The sequence below is a fragment of the Mandrillus leucophaeus genome, unplaced genomic scaffold, assembly GCF_000951045.1.
Source record: "Mandrillus leucophaeus isolate KB7577 unplaced genomic scaffold, Mleu.le_1.0 Scaffold669, whole genome shotgun sequence".
Taxonomy (NCBI): domain Eukaryota; kingdom Metazoa; phylum Chordata; class Mammalia; order Primates; family Cercopithecidae; genus Mandrillus; species Mandrillus leucophaeus.
Genome location: NW_012107241.1, coordinates 1,355,519 through 1,376,658, shown reverse-complemented (window position 1 = coordinate 1,376,658; position 21,140 = coordinate 1,355,519). Strand labels below are relative to the sequence as shown.

The 21,140-nt window shown below is 40.2% G+C and overlaps 1 protein-coding gene across 1 annotated transcript in view; it reads right to left on the bottom strand.

Moving 5' to 3' along the window:
* The window catches only part of CCDC15 (coiled-coil domain containing 15), a 105,229-nt gene extending 96,238 nt beyond the window's left edge, over positions 1-8,991 (bottom strand). The window contains exons 1-4 of the mRNA XM_012001687.1: positions 8,741-8,991; positions 8,206-8,391; positions 3,836-3,985; positions 3,096-3,284 (exon numbers count right to left, since the gene is read on the bottom strand). Of these exons, the coding sequence (XP_011857077.1) occupies positions 3,096-3,284; positions 3,836-3,985; positions 8,206-8,382 (516 nt within the window). The 5' untranslated portion in view covers positions 8,383-8,391; positions 8,741-8,991. The remainder of the gene's footprint in view (positions 1-3,095; positions 3,285-3,835; positions 3,986-8,205; positions 8,392-8,740) is intronic.
* Positions 8,992-21,140: the final 12,149 nt, after the last annotated feature.

Here is a 21,140-nt window from a genome sequence, read left to right as displayed (position 1 = left end):
ATTCCTCAAGGATCTAGAACTAGAAATACCATTTGACCCAGCGATCCCATTACTGGATATATAACGAAAGGATTATAAATCATGCTACTATAAAGACACATGCACGCGTATGTTTATTGCGGCACTATTCACAATAGCAAAGACTTGGAACCAACCCAAATGTCTGTCAGTGATAGACTGGATTAAGAAAATGTGACACATATACACCAAGAAATACTATGCAGCCATAAAAAAGGACAAGTTCATGTCCTTTGTAGGGACATGGATGAAGCTAGAAACCATATTCTGAGTGAACCATCTCAAGGACAGAAAACCAAACACCACATATTCTCACTCATAGTTGGGAATTGAACAATGAGAACACTTGCACACAGGGCGGGGAACATCACACATTGGGGCCTGTCGTGGGGTGGAGTGGCGGGGGAGGGATAGCATTAGGAGAAATACCTAAGGTAAATGACAAGTTAATGGGTCCAGCACACCAACATGGCACATGTATACATATGTAACAAACATGTATGTTGTACACATGTACCCTAAAACTTAAAGTAAAAAAAAAAAAAAAAAGAAAAGAATTCCTTGGAGAGAGAAAGGACCAGATAATATCCTTTTCTAACATTTAATAAAAGTGTAAATAAATTCAAACCTATGGAAAACTTCAAACACACACAGAAGTAATCAGAACACTACAATGAATCACCACGGAGAGATATGGATACTTCACTTTAGCATTATCAAATCCTAGCCAATCTTGTTTCATCCATAACTCCCTTCTTTACCTCATTCTTTTATCATTTAAGTATATTCCGGACATCAAACAGTTTCATGCATAAATATTTCAATATGTCAGATCAATTTTTAAAACTCTTCCAACTCCAAGATCCCATGTTTCTATAACACCAACACAAGAAAACTGAGAAGTGTACTAACATTCAGAAAGTGAATTACGTGTACCATTTACCCAACCAGTTCTAGATAAACTAAGGGAGTTTGTGCCTGAACTGTCTCATTGCCTGGTTTTATGGTGACATCTAGTGGATAAAAACTGCAACAGACGTGGTAAGATCAAAAAGCATCTATTGTCATGGAGTCATATGGTCAAAGTTTACAGGTTCAAAGTCACTGAATATTCTTCAGTAGTTCATACCCTTTCCAGGAAAAAAAAAAAAAAAAAAAAATGCAGGGGTATTATAAAAACTTTTAAAAATCTTGTGACATTTGAGGTTTTTCATAACCTGATTTCCTCCTCCCTATCCAACCCCATTTTTGGTTATTCTCCATTAGAAACTATCAATTAGAAAGCTTCCATCACTTATTCCCAAATACACCAAGCTCACTGCAGATTCTAGGGTTTTCGTTTGTTTGTTTTTTAAGAAAAAATTATCTTGACCAGGTGCGGTGGCTCATGCCTGTAATCCCAGCACTTTGAGAGGCCAAAGCAGGCGGATCCCTGAGCTCAGGAATTCGAGACCAGCCTGGCCAACATGGTGAAACCCCATCTCTACTAAAAATATAAAAATTAGCCAGGCATGGTGGCAGGCACGGCAGGCACCTAATCCAGCTACTCAGGAGGCTGAGGCAGGAGAATCAGGATATTCTCTTGAACCCAGGAGGAGAAGGTTGCAGTAAGCCAAGACTGCACCACTGCACTCCAGCCTGGGCAACAGAGTGAGACTCCGTCTCTAAGAAAAACAAATTATCTTGAATTTACCAACTCAAAATGTGTAGTTCAATTCTATCTCTCCCATGAATTCTTCCCCTACTGTTTTCTTAAAATTTTCTGAACTCCCATAGCACAACTTTATTGCAAAACACAGAAAATTTCTCTATATTATTATATAATATAATGAGTGGTCTATTAGTTTTGTATTTCTACCTGAAAATATAAATCCATGGAGTGTCCTATTTCACATTTCCTTAGTATCGCTACAATCCATAACAAACAGCATATGCAAATACTGCTGACTGATGAGTTCTATTTATGTATTACACAGTTGAAGTTAAATCATCACTACAGTGGGACTAATAGCTACAAGCACCACGAAAGCAAGGACTGTGTCTGTCTTAAGTCAATGTTCTATTCCTTGTACTTTATGCAGTGCCTGGCTCAATAAATATTTGCTAACAAATAAAAATGATTATTACAAACTGAACAATGACAAGAAAGAGTCAAATAGTTGTGGACAAAGAAAAAAATGTTAACAGTATTTCAACATGATAATGTGTGCTTCTAAAGCTTTTCCTATTTATATTAATAGCACAATTAAATTATGACCAAGTATGTTAAGCAGTAATACAGCTTTTATTTTCACATACTCATAATTTTCCACATTTTCTCTCTTCCTCTCATTATTTCTAGGAATACATCTTAAATAAGATGAAGAACAATTACTGAAGCAGAGTTGAAGACTGTATCAACTGGACAAAAGCTCAGGTATACTAAAGTGGGGGCTAAATGGACAGAGTCAAGCAATTGAATGGATGAATCTACTCACAGTGGTTAATTTTTAAATATTGGGTATATCAAATGAGTCATTAAATAAAAATTACATTTTTCAAAAACTCTGGATATGTTAAGAATTTACTGTATTATTCTTTAACCTACAACTATAGATTCATTTATTGTGATAATCAGATTAAAAAACAGTAAGAAAAATGAGATAAAAAGAAATAATAAATGAAATGCCACCTATGTGTACTGAATTTCTTTGCAACAAAGCTAAGAATTATTTCTCTCTGTATACTACAAACTAATAGTAGCTTACCTAGAATGTAATTTCAATATAACTGGGAAAATCCATGTTCTTGACCTAAAGTGCTTTCTAATAAGTTTTGAATTCTAACACTTTGGCACCTTTCTTTAGATAATTTTAGAGTGTCTTACCAAACACAAATAGATGTAAATTTAAAATTTTTAAAAAGCATTATCCCACCATTCCCCACTTTACAAGGCTAAAAAAAATAAGAGGTGATTATAAAAAGTGAAGCTGAGTGTGATAACTCTTAATCCCTACCTCATACCCCAGATGTCGTATTTATAGTTTAGGGGATGGGGAAAATATCACAGACATAAAATAAAATGAACAGGTACTTACAGCCTGGGCTTGTTGTTGGAATAATTCGTTCTGATTCTCTTCATCCTCTATTCCATCCCCAGGCATCAGGGAAGGAGGTAACCTAGAACTTCCAATAGCAGCATTCAAATTGTTTGGAAAAACACTTGTCCTTTTGGAAGTTAAGCGTGCTGCTGAAGACTGCATGGCTATAGAGCCTTCTTTTTCTGCCTACACAAAGGAAGAAAGGGGGATAGTAACATTCTACCCCAATCCAGGGCAATCAAATAATGCCTCTAAAGCAGTTTAAGAGATTTTAAATTGGGGTGGGGGGCAGGGGAGAGGCTTTAGCTGGCAGAGGAATGAACATTTACCAGGCACCTCCCATGTGCTAATAATTTAGGTTATCTCATCTAACTCTCACGCAGTCCTATGAGAGAAGTATCATATCCTTATTTTATGGATGAAGAAACTACAATCAGTGAAGTTAAGTAATTAGCCGAAAGTCAATAGCTATTAAGTGGCAAAGCCAGAATTCAAACTCAAGTCTGAACCCAAACTTCTGACATTGCTTTTAACTACTTGGTAAAAGTAAAAAATGGAGTCAGAACACAGGAATAAAACATTATTTCTCTACAAAAAAAGTCTATTGTCCTCACTAGTTAATCAGATTATATTAGGCATGTAATCAAAGGAAAGTAATTCTGTTACTGCCTAATAGCTTATCTCATAACATACATATTTTCCATTCAATCTTTACTCAGGCTCACTTTTGAACTTACTCTTTCATAAGACTTCTGAAGCTGTTGCTTTTTTCTCAACCTAATTTGTTGATTTACTCGATATTTAACTTGCTTCTGAAAATGTTTCAAAGCTTCTTGTTTTCTTCTTAGCTGTTCCTTTAGTTCTTTTTCAATCAAATATGCTGATGTCTTTAAAGACAAAAGATAGAAAATGAACTTAAATGTCAGCAGTTTTGTCCATTAGGGCTGTTTTAAACACAGAACAGTCAGGATAAGGATACAATCCTGAAAAAAAATAATTCCATTCTGTACAAAAAAATTGGAATGTATGAGTACTCTAATCAAATCTTAAATTTTTTATTGAACTGGAACTAACGATGTCTCATTAAATCTTAAAGAACCAAATAAAACCTACCATATGTTACACATTTTCTAAAATGGAGTAAATAGTCAAGACACACCAGGTTACTTACCACTCAGCAAGTATGTCATATTGTAAAATGTCTTCATATTCGGCATTATGCTCCATTTTTAACCTAGCATGCCCTTCCTTTCATCTCCACCTAGTAAAGGCTTACTCAGTTTTCACAACCATTTAATACCCACTCCCTAGTACCTTCCACAACACTTTCTTCCTCTAAGCCCTCTTATGCTATAACACTTCTCATTTCACCAATGTTAACTGAGTATAGTACTTCTTGACTTCCCTACTAGATTATGAACTCTTTGAGGACAGGATATGTATTCAATTCTCCTTTATTTCCCCTACGGCATGTAGTAGAGAGCCTTGACTATAAGGGCAATCAATATATATTTATATAATTGCTGAATTCCAAAACATATTCTAAACCAGGGGTGTCCAATCTTTTGGCTTCCCTGGGCCATGTTCGAAGAACTGCCACACAAAATACATTAACACTAACAGTAGCTGATGAGCTAAAACATAAAAATAAACTTTAAAAATCACAAAAAAATGCATAGCGTTTTAAGAAAATTTATTAATTTACGTTGGGTCGCATTCAAAGCCATCCTGGGCCACATGTGGCCCATGGCCGCATGTTGGACAAGCTTGTTCTAAATAATCTGGAACACTTTATCCCACTTGAGTTCTTGATCTGCATTTATCTCCTCTAAGTGCTTTGAATAATAATCATCATAGTCATCATCATAACAGCACTTATCATTATTATGGATCTATTACGTGACAAGTATTTTAACTACATTGTAGCACTCTATTCTCAAAACCACCTTTGGTAGTAGGTATTCTTATCCCTTATGTTACAGATGAGGAAACTGGGGTTCAGGAAGATAAAGTAATTTTAATATAGCTAACTAGTAGCAGAACTAGAAGTTTCTGACTCCAACAATTATGTTCCTCTCTACACTGCTTTACTCTAGACTGCATATGTCTCTCTTTCACTAGGAATTTTCAAATTAAATAAAATCATCATCATATCTCCTACCTATTCCTTCTAACTCAGTGATTCCGACTTCTAACTCTGAAGGGTGCCACCTCTGATCATTTTACAGGTTGTCATTAAATTCTCAAAATCAAATGCATTCAAATTTCAATTTAAGTTAAAATTTCCAAGGTGTCTATCCCACAAACTATTCTAGTGGAGTGTACAACTGTCAAAGAACAATTAGGTAGAATAATTCCAGTGGAGAGATATATACATAATGAAGCCTGAACAACTGACTCAGCTTAACTCAAGTCCCAGACAAGTTTAAGCCATTCAGCCTCTTTCTTTTACCTCCATTTTCTCTGCTCCTCTTTTACTCCACAAGATTACAAGTCAGGTCATAAAGAAATTTCCACCTGGGTTCTTAGAGTGCTCATTCTGAAGGAAGTCAGCACCATATAAAAATTCATTCTACCCTGAGATTACCATGCTGTGAGGAAGCCCAAGTTAGTCAAATAGAGAAGCCCATGCGAAAAGAGAAATGTATCTAGCCAGCACCCAGACATTCTAGTTATCCTAGCCCAAGCGTCAGCTATATGAATAAGAAAGCCATCTTGGACATTACAGCCCAGCAGATGCCACATGACTGAGACAGCTTGATTATTTTCTAGCTCCAACCAATAGCTAGAAAATAGTCAAGGTGACTCAGACATGTCCAGTTATTTGAGCCCCAGCTAAGGCCCCAGACACTATGGAGCAGAGACAAGCCATTACTACTGTACCCTGCTCAAATTCCTGATACATAGTATTATTTGCTTTATACCACTAAGTTCTGGGGTGGCTGGTTACACAGCAAAAGCTAACCAGAACAAATTATAAAACAATGCAATCCTATATATGATGATAGAACAGCAGTGTCTTTTGATGCTAATTTATTAATAATTATTGGGGGGAGGTAGTCTAAAGCTATGACATTTTTAGGAATCCTGATGGCCTCCTGAAATTTTGGGGAGAAAAATGAGTAGAAGTTCCCCTTTAGAACAGACATGATCTAAGGGCCAAGCTTTAGAAGTAACTATTCAGCATTTACTTTGAGCTGAGAGAGCTATATCCGTTAATAGGGGTAGATACCCAGACTAGATATGCTAAAGCTATAAGAGTTCTATCAGATGCTTGATCAAACTCCCTTTGGCTGGAACTGATCAGAAATTTTTAAATCAGGAAAAGGAGATATGTTTATCCATGTTCCAAGACTTTAATATTTTGAGTTAATGTGTGTGAATACGATATTCAATACTTCTTAACATAGAGAAAGTTTGATACACTACTGATATCATACAGATGTAACTTGAGCAATTAAAAAGGTGTCAACAACTTAAATACCAAAATATCTTTATACCAAATCTTATCGAGACTTGTGGGGTGTTTCTTGCATTCATCCCTTCTCATTTCACTTTTTTTTTTTTTCCAGAGATGGGATCTCATTCTGTTTCCCAGGCTAGAGTGCAGTAGCATGATCATAGCTCACTGCAGCCTAAAACTCGTGGCTCAAGCACTTCAACCATCCTTTTTCAAGGCTTTTCTTCTCTATTTCTTACCCCTAACAAAGTTTTGATGCTATACTCCATGCTTAAATTGTTATAATTGTATTCTAATTTATCCCCAGGACCCAATCACTCCCTATCCTTCAAAACCTTTGAAGCAATTAATCTAATCAAAACACTGGTTGATCATGACATTCACCTGTAAATATTTTAAAAAGTCAGTTCCTTCTCCAAAATTTCCTATGGTACTCCACCATCCCTATTTTCCATAATCCTGTCAATGACCATTCTCGTACTGAACTTTCCACTCCAATCGATCTAATCTACCCTTAGAATCCTCAACCTTGCTTACTTTTTACTCTCCTCATTCTCCTTAATAGGAGAATCTTTCCCTTCCCTTCTCCGATCAAATTATTCATTATACTTTCCTGGGTCACATCAACCCAATGTCATAGCTTCTTGATTAAGCATTATATTCTTAGAACTTGTATAGATATACCACCTAGACTCTTAAAATCCTTTTTGGAAATAGGCAGGGTAGAAATAAATCAATGAATATACATACATATGTGCAAACATAAATAAAATGAATGAATATAGTATATTGCATTGCTTTAACATTTAAACATATCTCATTTCTCCTCTGAGATCAAGTACACTGAGGGAACATACCTTATCCTTTTTTCATCTATGTTCAGCACCTTGTCTACACATACAGATGACATTTTGTGCCTTTCATAAATATTTCATGAGTGTCTATATTAGGCAGTATTTAAGATAAAAGTGGAAATGTGATGATAAATGAGATTTGTTCTCTATGCTCAAGGAGCTCACACTGCATAAGGAAAAGATATATAAACAATCTACTATAACACAATGTGGTAAGTGCCAAGTTAAATTTGAACAAATAGAGCTATGGGGCACAGTCTGGTGAAAGACCATCAGAAACCGTGGAATTTCTAGTTAGACTTTTTCAGATTACCAAAGTTCATCTCTTTCTCCTTTATTCTATTACTCCATTTTTCCTGAATCCTCATTAGAAAATTTATCATAAACCTTAAGCAACCAATTAATGTTACTTAAAGTATGCCAACTATCATCCACACTAAGTTGCAGTGTCTGGAAGATGTAGATAGTGCCTATGTCTTGGGCAGAGCAAGCAATCAAGAGTCTGACGTAAACTGATATACAGATATATATCTATATAACCTGTTCTATGTAGATTATGTTCTATATATTATAGTAGGTGAGTAATAAGCATTTGATTATGCCAACTAAAGCTGCAGTCAAGTTTTGGCAAATACTTGTTTGTTCTATAATCCTGATGCAAGAACATAAACTATTTATGGCAGAATAGAAACAGCATCCTCGGACTGTTCATCTTTAAGCACCCAGGATTGGAGAAGACTAATAAAAAGGGTGGTGGGGAACCCCACCATATTTGGATCAAACTGACACTCACATATGCTGGGATTTCCGAACTACCTGGTGAGGCAGGTTCCACCCATGCCCCAACTGGTACTATAGCCTGGTTCCTCTCAGCCAGCACTGCCAACACGTCCTTGCTCTTCAGGGGGTTTAAAGCCAGGGGCAACCTTGTGGTATTTCGAGGTTTCTTTGGGGCCATACTTCCCAGCATCTGTGACTCCTGGTTAGGAGAAAGAAAAAGCTTAAAATCTTCAAACGACTGCATTAAAAGTTCAACCTCCTAACACATGAGCCACAGGCCCATGAAAAGGAGAGAAGCCCTGGAGACAGAAGCCTGGCACGGAGTGGAAACACAAGTATTCTAGAGAAAAAGGAAGAAAAGAAGGGAAGAGAAATGGGCATAAAGAGGCAAGGAAAGGTTTTTAAGTTGCCTTCTAGACGAAATGGCGATGAGAGGGAAGAGAAAGGATGGGAATGACAGAACGATGACTGTGCCCCGCTGTGGGCGCAGCGAGGCGGGAAGGGAGGAATGACAGCAGCAGACCGGAGAAAGAGGGAGGGGCAGGGACCTGTGTCTGCAGCTGAGAGTCCCAATAATCGGTATCCGGTTATGGGAAGACGCGCTGAACGGCTGGGAGCCTCGGGCCAGATAAAAGTCTGCTTCTGAGGCCCCGAGGTCCACTCCGGCTGAGATGGCACTGGCCGGGAATCGGCCCGCAATTCGCCACAGACTCAGTCTACTCGGTGTACTAAGGTAACCGCCTCAAGTAAACCGCCACTTTGGGGCGGACTGCTCCGTCCCGCCCCTCCGTAGCCTTATGCCCGCCCCTTCCGGACTCCGCGTCCCCTCCCGGAGCTGGGAAGGCGTGAGAGGTGGGGTTTTGAGCGTCCGTGGTATCGCCACTTCCTCTTCCTGCCTGGCTGAGGGGGCGGGAACGTGTGGGTATGCGCGGTTGCTAGGTAATGCGCCATCTGAGGCGTGGTGGGAATGTAGTTGCTGGACCACGCCGAGACCTCCTAAATCCCTCCGGAAAGGGATGCGCTGGGCCTGTGATCTGGCAGACTGGGCGGGCCAGGGGTCCCAGTAGAGGGAACCACGGGAAAAGAATGAAAGAGGGAGGCGAGCCTGGCACGGCTTCCTGGAGAGACAAATTAAGCTAACAAATTTTTCGGATCCTCTCTGCAGCTCATTTTACAACGCTGTTTCGTACATGTTATTGTATTTGGACATCACGGCCTCTTGAGTGGTCTCCCTCTCTGCTGCAAGCTCTGCTGTAATCCAGAGATACTCAACTATCTCTGTAGGATAATTTATTCATTCGGTTAACATACATTACTACGAGCTTTTTATATACCAGTGCTGTTCCAAGCACCGGAGATACGTAGCTATGAACGAAACAAATATCCCTGCTCAGGGAATTCACAATAGAGTGAGGGGAAATAAGCGAATAAACAATGAGTAAGTAAATGTCTGTGATGTGGAGTAAAAGCAAAGAAAGCGGAGAGGGAGTGTGGCGGGCAGGGTGGGAATGGGAAGGATGAAATATTAGAATGTCCAGAGAAAGCTGCACTGCGATACTTTTCAGCAAAGACTTAAATGAGATAATAGAAGAGGCCACTGTGCTCTTCAACGGAGGCTTTATAAACATGTTCCAGATACAACAGCAAGTACAAACGCCCCAAGGTGGGAGCATTGGCTCGTTGAGAAAAAGTCAGGAGGATAGTGTGACTGGAGCAGAGGGAAAGGGGAAGAATGCTGAGACAGTAGGTCAAGCAGGCAATCCAATCGAATATCGTCAGCCACCATAGGTGTTGAGATGGGGAGCCACTGGAGCAAGGTTTGGAGCAAAGGAACACCATAATGTGACTTAAAATTTAAAAAAAAGAAATTCCGAATGCTGTAGTGAGAATAGACTGTAAAGACCAATTAGGTGGCTATTGCAATAATTCGGATAAGGGATCATAATGTCTTGGATCAAGGAGGTGGTGGAGATGATGATAAGTGGTTGAATTCTGTAGTTATTTGGGAGGCAAAACTTTCAGGACCTGTGAAGGTTTGGATATGGATTGTGTGAGGGAGAGATGTCAAGGAAAGCTAGGGGCTTCATCCCGAGCAGCTGTCAGGATGAAATTACTATTTACTGAAATAGTGAAGATGGTGGAAGGAGTAGATTTGGAAAGGGGAAGATCACGAGTTCAGTTTGGGGCAGATTAAGTTTTGTTTAATCAACATCCAAGAAGATAGTATGAGAAAAAGTGTCGGGAGCTGAGAGAAGAGTTGTGGGCTGCAAATACAAATTTAAGAGTTGTTAGCCTGTAGATTGAAAGCCATGAGACTGGATGGACTCATCAAGGGGTTGAATAGAGACAGATGAAAGAATAAATCCTAAAACAGCCCCAGGGTATTTCAGTATTACAGAGGCTGAGAAAAAGAGGAGGAGAATGCTAAGAGATTGAGAAGGATTAATCAGTAAACCAAGGAAGAAAACCACAAGGGTGTGATACCTTGAAAGCCAGGTGAAAAAGAAATGTTCCATTGAGGGCAGACCATCTGTGTTAAATCCTGCTGACAGATCAAATAAGGTAAGGACTGAAAATTGACTCTTGGATTTGACCATGTGGAAGTCATTGATAACTTTTAAAAGAGCAGTGTCTTTAGAGCAGTTGGAGAGCAAAAGCCTGATGGGCTAGGCAAGAAAGAGTAGGAGAAGGAATTGGAGACAGCAATTTTAGACAATTCTTTCCATGAGTTTTGTTGTGAAGGGACACAGCGAAAGAGGTGGCTGAACGTAGAGGTAGGATCATTGGAGAGTTATTTAAGATCATAGCATATATTTTTTATTGATGGAAATTAACCAGTAGACAGGAGAAAACTAATGATGCAGGAGAGATAGGAGAGAATTTGGGGATCTACAGTCATGTGTCACTTAAAGATGGGGATACATTTTGAGAAATGTTAGGTGATTTGTCTTTGTACAAACCTCATAGAGGAAATGGAACCTAGTGAACAAGTGGAGGGATTGGCCTTAGATAGCAGGAGGTATGGTTAATTATAATAATAGCAGAAAATTTAGAATACCCAGGAAACTGATAATTAGGTAATGTGGTGGTAGGAGCTTATGGAAATTCTCTTCTGATTACTCTGTTTTCTCTGCAAAATAGTATTGTAGCCAACCTCCAAGATGGCCCCTAATGATCCCCACCTTTGTGTAGTCCCCTCCCACATTGTACCTACGTTGGTCTGCATGACCAACAGAATATGGCAGAAGGGGTGGTGTATTACTACAGAGGTTAGGTTATAAGAGACATGCTCACATGCACTTGCTTGCTCTCCCTCTTTCCTTTCCTCCCTCCCTCCCTCTCAGATCTCTTGCTCTGAGAGAAGTCATGTAAATAATTAGCAGTTCTATAAAGAGGATCACATGGCAAGAAACTGAAACATTCTGACAGCAGCCCTGTGAATGAACTTGGAAGTAGACCCTCCAGCCCTAATCAAGTCTTCAGAGACTGTGCTCTCAGCCAACAATTGACTGCAACCTCATAAGAGACCCTGAGCCAGACCGCCCAACCAGAAACTTTGTGAGATAATGTTTGTTGTATTAAGATGCTAAATTTGAGGGTCATTTGTTATACAATGAGAAGTAGAAGGTAAGGGACAGTGAAAAGTTGTTAGAGTCAAGAAGTTGTAGGTCCCTGTGGTGGTCTAAGGTTTGTTAGAACAGGGTACTCAAAAGAATGTGCTAAGATAAGAGGTGGTGGTCTGAGAGTAGGATGCTTGTGGTCTGAGAGTAGGATGCTTGGAGCTGAGTGTATGGAGAGGCTGTGCTTATTGGTGCTGTCAAAGTCTATGGTATGACCAAACAAGGGAAAGCTAAGGTAGGTTAAAGAACAAGATCACTGGAGAAGGGATAGAAACCAAGCACCAGAGCATTGATTGGATGATCCATGAGGATACCGAAATCACCAAAAAATATAACAAGAATGATGTTGGAGAGAGCCAGAAGCAACAATCTTGAAAAGGCTTGGAGGTTGGTGGATAAGTATAACTTGGAAACCCAAGCATGGTATAGTCTGGTGACATGAGATTCAAAGTTGTAGGTGAGGTTAAGAAAAAGGGAGGAGGTGGTTTAGCAATAGCACTGAGTAACTGCATAGCAAGAAGGAAACCCATCCCACCTCCACCCAGAGGGGCAAGGAACAAAAAACAGCTACTATTAGGTGAGTGCAAAAGTAATTATGGTTTTTGCATTGTTGGAATTTGCCATTTCATGTTGGAATACATGCTTGAATAAATGTGGTTATGTTATACATCAGTTTAATGGGCATTTCTCACTTTTTTTTGCTAATAACTTATTTCTTGCTGTTTATGTTTATTTTAGACTATGCAAATTATGTTAGACAAAAAAACAAATGCAAGCAGTTTTCTTATTCGAGTTCAAAATGGGCTGTAAAGCAGCAGAGACAACTTGCAACATCAAGAATGCATTTGGTCCAGGAACTGCTAGCGAACATACAGTGCAGTGGTGGTTCAAGAAGTTTTGCAAAGGATGACCAGGTGTGGCAGCTCACACCTGCAATCCCAGCACTTTGGGAGGCCAAGGCATCCAGATCACTTGAGGTCAGGAGTTTGAAACCAGCCAGACCAACATGATGAAACCCCTTCTCTACTAAAAATACAAAAATTAGTTGGGCATGGTGGCACATACCTGTAATCCCAGCTACTCAGGAGGCTGAGGTGGGAGAATCGCTTGAACCTGGGAGGCAGAGATTGCAGTGAGCAGAGATCATGCCACTGTACTCCAGTGACAGAACAAGACTCTGTCTCAATTTTAAAAGAAAGAAAGAAAGTTTTGCAAAGGAAATGAGAGTCTTGAAGATGATGAGCGTAGTGTCCGGCCATCGGAAGTTGACAATGACCAATTGAGAGCAATCATTGAAGCTGATCCTCTCATAGCTACAGGAGAAGTTGCCGAAGAACTCAATGTTGACCATTCTATGGCCGCTTGGCATTTGAAGCAAATTGGAAAGGTGAAAAAGCTCAATAAGCGGGTGCCTCATGAGCCAACCGAAAATCAAAAAATTATCATTTTGAAGTGTTGTCTTCTCTTGTTCTACACAACAATGAACCATTTCTCCACTTGGATTGAGACGTGCTATGAAAAGTAGATTTTATACAAAGCTGGCAACGTCCAGCTCAATGGTTGGGCCCAGAAGAAGCTCCACAGCACTTCCCAGAGCACCAAAACAAGTCATGGTCACCGTTTGGTGGTCTGCGGCCCGTCTGATCCACTGTGGCTTTCTGAATCCTGGTGAAACCATTACATCTGAGAAGTATGCTTAGCAAATCAATGAGGCACTGAAAAGTGCAACACCTGCAGCTGACAGTGGTCAACAGAAAGGACCCAGTTCTTCTCCACAACAACAACAATGCCTGACTACTTGTCGCACAACCAACCCTTCAAAAGTTGAACAAATTGGTCTATGAAGTTTTGCCTCATCTGCCATATTCATCTGACCTGTGGCCAAACCAACTACCACTTCTTCAAGCATCTCAACAACTTTTTGCAGGGAAAACACTTCTACAACCAGCAGGATGCAGAAAATGCTTTTTAAGAGTTCAGCGAATCCCAAAGCACAGCTTCTTACACTACAGGAATAAAGGAACTTATTTCCTATTGGCAAAAAGGTGCTGATTGTAATGGTTCTATTTTGATTAATAAAAATGTGTTTGAGCCTAGTTATAATCACTTAAAATTCATGGTCCAAAACCGCAATTACTTTTTTTTATTATTATTATACTTTAAGTTCTGGGATACACGTGCAGAACATGCAGGTTTGTTACATAGGTATACACGTGCCACAGTGGTTTGCTGCAACCATCAACCCATCATCAGTCTATTTTGTTAATCTTTTCAAAAAACCAGCTCCTGGATTCATGGATTTTTTGAAGGGTTTTTCGTGTCTCTATCCCCTTCAGTTCGGCTCTGATCTTAGTTATTTCTTGTCTTCTGATATTTGCTCTTGCTTCTCTAGCTCTTTTTATTGTGATGTTAGGGTGTCGATTTTACATCTTTCCCGCTTTCTCCTGTGGGCATTTAAGTGCTATAAATTTCCCTCTAAACACTGCTTTAGCTGTGTCCCAGAGATTCTGGTACATTGTGTCTTTGTTCTCATTGGTTTCAAATAACTTATTTCTGTCTTAATTTCATTGTTTACCCAGTAGTCATTCAGGAGCAGGTTGTTCAGTTTCCATGTAGTTGTGTGGTTTTGAGTGAATTTCTTAATCCTGAGTTCTAATTTGATTGCACTGTGGTCTGAAAGACTGTTATAATGTCCGTTCTTTTGCATTTGCTGAGGAGTGTTTTACTACCAATTATGTGGTCAATTTTAGAATAAGTGCAATGTGGTTCTAAGAAGAAGGTATATTCTGTTGATTTGGGTTGGAGAGTTCTGTAGATATCTGTTAAGTGTGCTTGATCCAGAGCTGAGTTAAAGTCCTGAATATCCTTGTTAACTTTCTGTCTCATTGATCTAATATTAATAGTGGAGTGTTAAAGTCTCCGACTATTATTGTGTGGGAGTCTAAGTCTCTTTGTAGGTCTCTAAGAACTTGCTTTATGAATCTAGGTGCTCCTGTATTGGGTGCATATATATTTAGGATAGTTAGCTCTTTTTGGTGCATTGATCCCTTTACCATTATGTAATATCCTTGTCTCTTTTTATCTTTGTTGGTTTAAAGTCTGTTTTATCAGAGACTAGGATTGCAACTCCTGCTTTTTTTTTTGCTTTACCATTTGCTTGGTAAATATTCTCCTGTTTCTTTATTTTGAGCCTATGTGTGTCTTTGCACATGAGATGGGTCTCCTGAGTACAGCACACTGATGGGTCTTGACTCTTTATCCAATTTGCCAGTCTGTGTCTTTTAATTGGGGCATTTAGCCCATTTACATTTAAGGTTAATATTGTTATGTGTGAATTTGATCCTGTCATTATGATGCTAGCTGGTTATTTTCCCCGTTAGTTGATGCAGTTTCTTCATAGTGTTTATGGTCTTTACAATTTGGTGTGTTTTTGCAGTGGCTGGTACCAAAACCCCACTTACTTTTGCACCAACCTAATACTTGAGAAGGCGACAGAGAGGTTGAATTGCACACCTCCATACACAGACACATACATGCACACCAACACTTGGGAAGAAGTGTTGTTAGGTATCTCCTTGCTTTCTTCAACTCTCCACCTCAAGGTCTGTGCCTCCCACTAGCAACTGGGCCAGTGGTTTCATAATAATCTACATTCTTCTTTTTTGAGACAGAGTCTTGCTCTGTCACCCAGGCTGGAGTGCAGTGGCACGATCTTGGCTCACTGCAACCTCCACCTTCTGAGTTCAAGTGATTCTCCTGCCTCAGCCTCTCCAGTAGCTGGGATTACAGGCACCTGCCACCATGCCCAGCTAATTTTTGTATTTTTAGTAGAGACGGGGGTTTCACCATGTTGGCTAGGCTGGTCTTGAACTCCTGACCTCAGGTGATCTGCCTACCTTGGCCTCCTAAAGTGCTAGGATTACAACTGTGAGCCACCACACCCAGTCAATAATCTACATTCTTGATATGTCCAGAGAATTCACATCTAAGGCCCTGTTCCCCTTTTCTGAACTCTTCAGGAATGCTTATATTCTATATAACCAGAGTTGATTTCTCATCAAGGAAACTGTTTGCTTAGAAATGTCTATCTTCCTCAGGAAATTAAAAGAATGGATGCTGCTGGCACCAAAGTGTTGAGGCCCTGCTCCAGAGCACTCCTCATCAGAGTTGGATATAATCCCTTTTCTGTGTCTGGGGGATCCCTGGACATGTCCGCACAAAGCCCCGAGTCATTGGGTCCTTGGCAGCGGTCCACCCCATACAGAACTGATTGTTTCATGAGCATGAGGGAGCAGTTTGCATTTTTGGTCACTACTTTCCTATTTGTTGCTGACTGACCCACACCTGTAACAAATTAGAAAACTTGGTCACATGTCAGTTCTCAGGGCATAGCCTAAGGAGAACACCTATAGAAGTGAGAAACCTGCCTATCTCTACTCTCAGGGGAACTGGATTTCGGGGAATGAAGCCTCAGGCAGCTGAGTCATGCCCACTTTCAGCCCCTCTCCCAAGTTTCAGCAGGGTGTTCTAGGGCTAACTGATATTCTGGGCTATTTCCTGAAAATGGACCATAGCACTGTCCTTTTTCTTCCTCCTCCTTATTCACCTCTCAAAATAACCTTTTTAACTAGGATAACTAGAGGAGTCCTTCTGCTTGCCTGTGCAGACCAGGTCTCTGCAGTAGCATTTCACTGTAAATGGCACCAATAGCAGATTGCTCCAGTTAAGCCCAGTTTTCTCAACAGCATCTGCTGTATACTTTTTGCAAAAGATTCTCTAATTTTACCACGGATGCAGAAGTCTTTTTCTCCTTACTCTTGGTGTGTGATTAAAAGAAAATTAACAGGGATTTCAGCATCTCTCTATATTGCCAAATATTCATCTAGGATAGTTGAGAGATGCACTATCCAGATCTTTCAAGGAAGGGCTTGTTGGCTGCCTGCTCCCTCTGTGACAGAGCAAGACTCTATCAGAAATAAATAAATAAATAAATAAATAAATAAATAAATAAATCCTTCTTTCTATTCCCTGTTGACACTGTTGAGCCTCTGAATTACCTCAATGCTACCCCATCTCTAGTCTTTCTAAATACATGAGCCAATAAAGTTATTTATTATTAATGCAAATTTGCATTAGGTTTTATATGATTTGTAACGTAGACCGTAAACGAGCTCTGAGATGAGTCCATTGGTAAATATTGGAGACTAAAAGAGACAGGCAGAATGAATCAGAGCTACCTACAAAAACTGGTTCCTGGAGTGGCCTCAAAACTGAGCCCTCCAATTCCAGATCCAGGTCTTATGTATTCATGCAATATGCCTCTTGTCTGATGGTACTTCACTGGGATATCTATTCTTAAAAGCCAAAGAAGCTTCACTAAGGTAGGAGACTTTTCCTTTTTTTTTTTTTTTTTTTTGAGACAAATTCTCTGTCGCCCAGGTTGAAGTGCAGTGATGCAACCTTGGCTCACTGCAACCTCTGCCTCCAAGTTCAAGAGATTCTCCCGCCTCAGCCTCCCGAGTAGCTGGGATTACAGGCGTGTGCCACCACGCCCAGCTAATTTTTTGTGTTAAGTAGAGTCAGGGTTTCGCCATGTTGGTCAGGAGAGACTTTTCCTTTGAAGCTAGTTTTAGCCAACATTATTTTATCTATCCTTGTTACTTACATTATTCACTCTATGCTTGACTTTTAAAAAAAAAAAATCTCTTGAAGTATAAAAGTTCTAATCATTAAAGATACTTTAAAAATAGGTTGCAGGGCCGGGCATGGTGGCTCACGCCTGTAATCCCAGCACTTTGGGAGGCCAAGGCGGGCGGGTCACAAGGTCGGGAGATTGAGATTATCCTGGCTAACATGGTGAAACCCCGTCTCTACTAAAAATACAAAAAATTAGCTTGGGCATGGTGGCGGGCGCCTGTAGACCCAGCTACTCAGGAGGCTGAGGCAGGAGAATGGCGTGAACCCGGAGGCGGAGCTTGCAGTGAGCCAAGACTGCGCCACTGCATTCCAGAGTGAGATTCCGTGTCAAAAAAAAAAATAGCTTGCCGGCTCTAACAGCAATTTTTGAAAAGGAATTTTAAAAATGTAACCCCTAAAAGGTGTAAGACATGAGGCCTTAAAAGAGAAAATAAGAGGAAAAAGTTCTGGAGAAGATAGTGTGATGGCTGCACAGCAATGTGAACGTACTAAATCCCACTGAAATGTATACCTTAAAAAGTTAAAATGATAAACTGTATATTTTGTATATTTTACCACAATAAAAATAAATGAAAATAGAATTTTATTTTTTAAAAATAGCAGTAAGGCTCTCTAGATAACTATTTGGAGAAAGCCAGGTTATTCATTTGTGTGTGTTCTGCTGTAATTGTTTAAATTATCTACTATTAAGAGTCACATTTTCTATATCCCAAATCTTTGGGGATAGCATATTACAGTGGAAAAAGGGGTTTTAAAGACAAACTTGGGCTTATGCTCCAGTTCTGCAATTTACTGTCTGTGGTCAAGTCACATTATCTGAGTCTTTATTTCTAGATATGTAACATATGTAATAATAATTGACCCTTCAGGGTTTGTTTGTGTTTTGTGAGAAGTAATGTTACACATGTAAAATATATCATACATCATAGACTTTCAGTAAATGCTTGCTAATATATCTTTTAGGAAGCAAGATAGAAGTCATAAAACCTTAGAAGATTTTGATTTGTCTTCCCAGCATCTCTTCTCCCACTTTTTCTAGCAATGGCCCCACCTGTGACTGTGGGGTTAAGTACATGGCCCAGCCTGGGATAGTGTTCTAGTCTCCTTGCTACAGTGATTGATCCAGAGCTGTGCATATGACCTAAGCCACAGCCCTTTGCCAAGATTATTTTTTAACTAGCTCCATCAAGAGTCTTCTTCTCCTGTCTGCATGACAAGCTGCACTGTCCAATATGTTAACCACTAGATACGTGTGTTAAGTTTAATTACAATTAAATGGAATTTATAATGTATTTCCTCAGTCCCACTAGCCACATGGGCTAATTAATGGCTACTATATTTGGCAGTACAGATACAGCATACTGCCTTATTTCCAATTATTCCTGCTCCCTGAAAAATTTTCTTACATAATGCAAGAAATTCTTCCCTGTTTGTTTCAGATAGCTCCAGTTGAACTTCAGGCACTTACAACCAGATGATCTTGACAAATCACATTCCTTAGTTTGCCGGGCAACAAACCAGATGCAGAATCTTGGAGGCCTGACTTTGGCAAGAATCTTTAAACTAGACAAAGCCAAATCCTGTAAGTACTGCAACAAGGGGAAAAATTGGGGGCTGTCTTCAAGCCACCTCTGCTAACAACTTAGCTAGGGCCTTCTTTGAAGAAATGTGGTTCCTCCCCATGTTGAATTCTGTGTATCACAAATCTATCTTCTTAGTGTCCCTGGCCTAACCAGTGGGGGCTCTGTTTCCCTTGCTGACTAAGCTTTGTTTTTTACGGTCCTGTCACCTGCCTGATCCCTTTTCTCACATCTTGTTTCAGAACTCTCCTTTCCCTACTTAGTTTTTACTTCTGGGCCTGGCTGAAGGCAACCTCTTTCAGGCGTACAGCATTATGAACACTAGACAGGAAGCACAGCTCAGTCTAGGCTGTGCCAACTTGTAAAATGTGTGACTTGGAGCGGGTTATTTAACCTCTCTAAGCTTCATGATCCTCCTGGAAAAAATGAAGAAAAAAAAAATCCCACTGCACAGCGTTGTTAGAAGGTTAAATAAAAAATATTCTAAAAGATAATTTGTAAAGAGTGATGCAAATATTTTATCAATTATACTTGCTTATAGATGTAGGCGCAGCCTTCCCGGCTATAATATATTTCAGCTCCTAGACAGGGATCCAGGGATCTTGTCGTCTATTACTTTTGAATGTGCTGCCTTCCTCCTCTTCCATATCCCACCACTCTTATTAATGTTTGGAACATAGAGTGTTCTTCACACAGTAGGCAATTATCAGATGCTAGCCAGCTGATTCCCATTTCCCCCTCTTTGGTAGGAGGGTGAACAACGGCAGAGGGTGGCGAATCCTTCCCCTGACACGGTTGGTGGGTCGACACCATCTGAGGATCTAGGAGAAGGGAAACAATGAAGCCTTTCATGAGTTGGGGTGTAATTTGTGGCTTCCCCATGATTTTTCAACCTGTTTGTATTTGAGCACTGAAGCTTTACAAGAACAGATCTCCAGAGACATTCTCCAGAATGTCCTTGCTGCATCTTAAGTAGGTCAGCAAAAGCTGGATCTTTCCAGCCCTTTAATGCCAATTAATTTCTCCTCTTTGTTCCTCTGGAGAGTGGCTGAATAGAGCACGTTTAGCAACCATGGACACAAGCCTGAGTCCCTCTCAGTTTCTGAGGGGGCCGGAATTCTATTCAAAAATCAAATATTTACTCTCAGTATAAAAGACTTTGATGTTCTCCTGTTTTCAGTAGAGAAATGGGAGCACCTCCTTGCTGCCCTTCCAAAATTTACCCAGGACCCCATGCCACCCCTGGGATCATGTATTTCTCCCAACAAACTCCACATCTTGTGGAGACACCATATCTCTGCAGAACCCTTTTCATCTGAGTAACTCTTCATGTTTACAGAAATCTGCAGCCAGCAAAACCAATGTTCAGGATGAAGGTGCCTTTTGACTCCATTTCTACTTTCTATTTGATGTTTTTCAGAGGCCCCCAGAGTAGGACCACCTAGGAGAACTTTAGAAAGAAAACGAATAGAAAAAAAAGGTTCTTGGAGGGGGGCCATTCCTCACTGTCCAGGCATACAGAAAGCTTGTTTTGTTCCGAAGGGAGCTGGCTAATCTGTCTCTTATTCAGAGGTTGCTGTAGGAGCTGGGGCCTGCCTCCTCTCAACACAAAGCCTCATACAAACTCGTTGTTTCCCAGGCAATGTGCTGCAGCTCTACAAATTCTCTGACTGGTGTTTGCCTCCTGAGTCCTCTGTCCTTTAGGAGAAATCAAACTTATGGTAGAGACAACACCAGTACCATTTGCATATAGATTTATACAACAAAAAATAAAAATGAAAATACCTTCATCGCTAGGCCAGGCGTGGTGGCTCACACCTGTAATCCCAGCACTTTGGGAGGCCCAGGTGGGTGGATCATGAGGTCAGGAGTTCAAGACCAGCCTGGCCAAGATGGTGAAACCTTATCTCTACTAAAAATACGAAAAAATTGGCCAGGCATGATGGCGGGCACCTGTAGTCCCGGCTACTCAGGAGGCTGAGGCAGATAAGTGCTCGAACCTGGGAGGCGGGGGCTACAGTGAGCAGAGATCACGCCACTGCATTCATTCC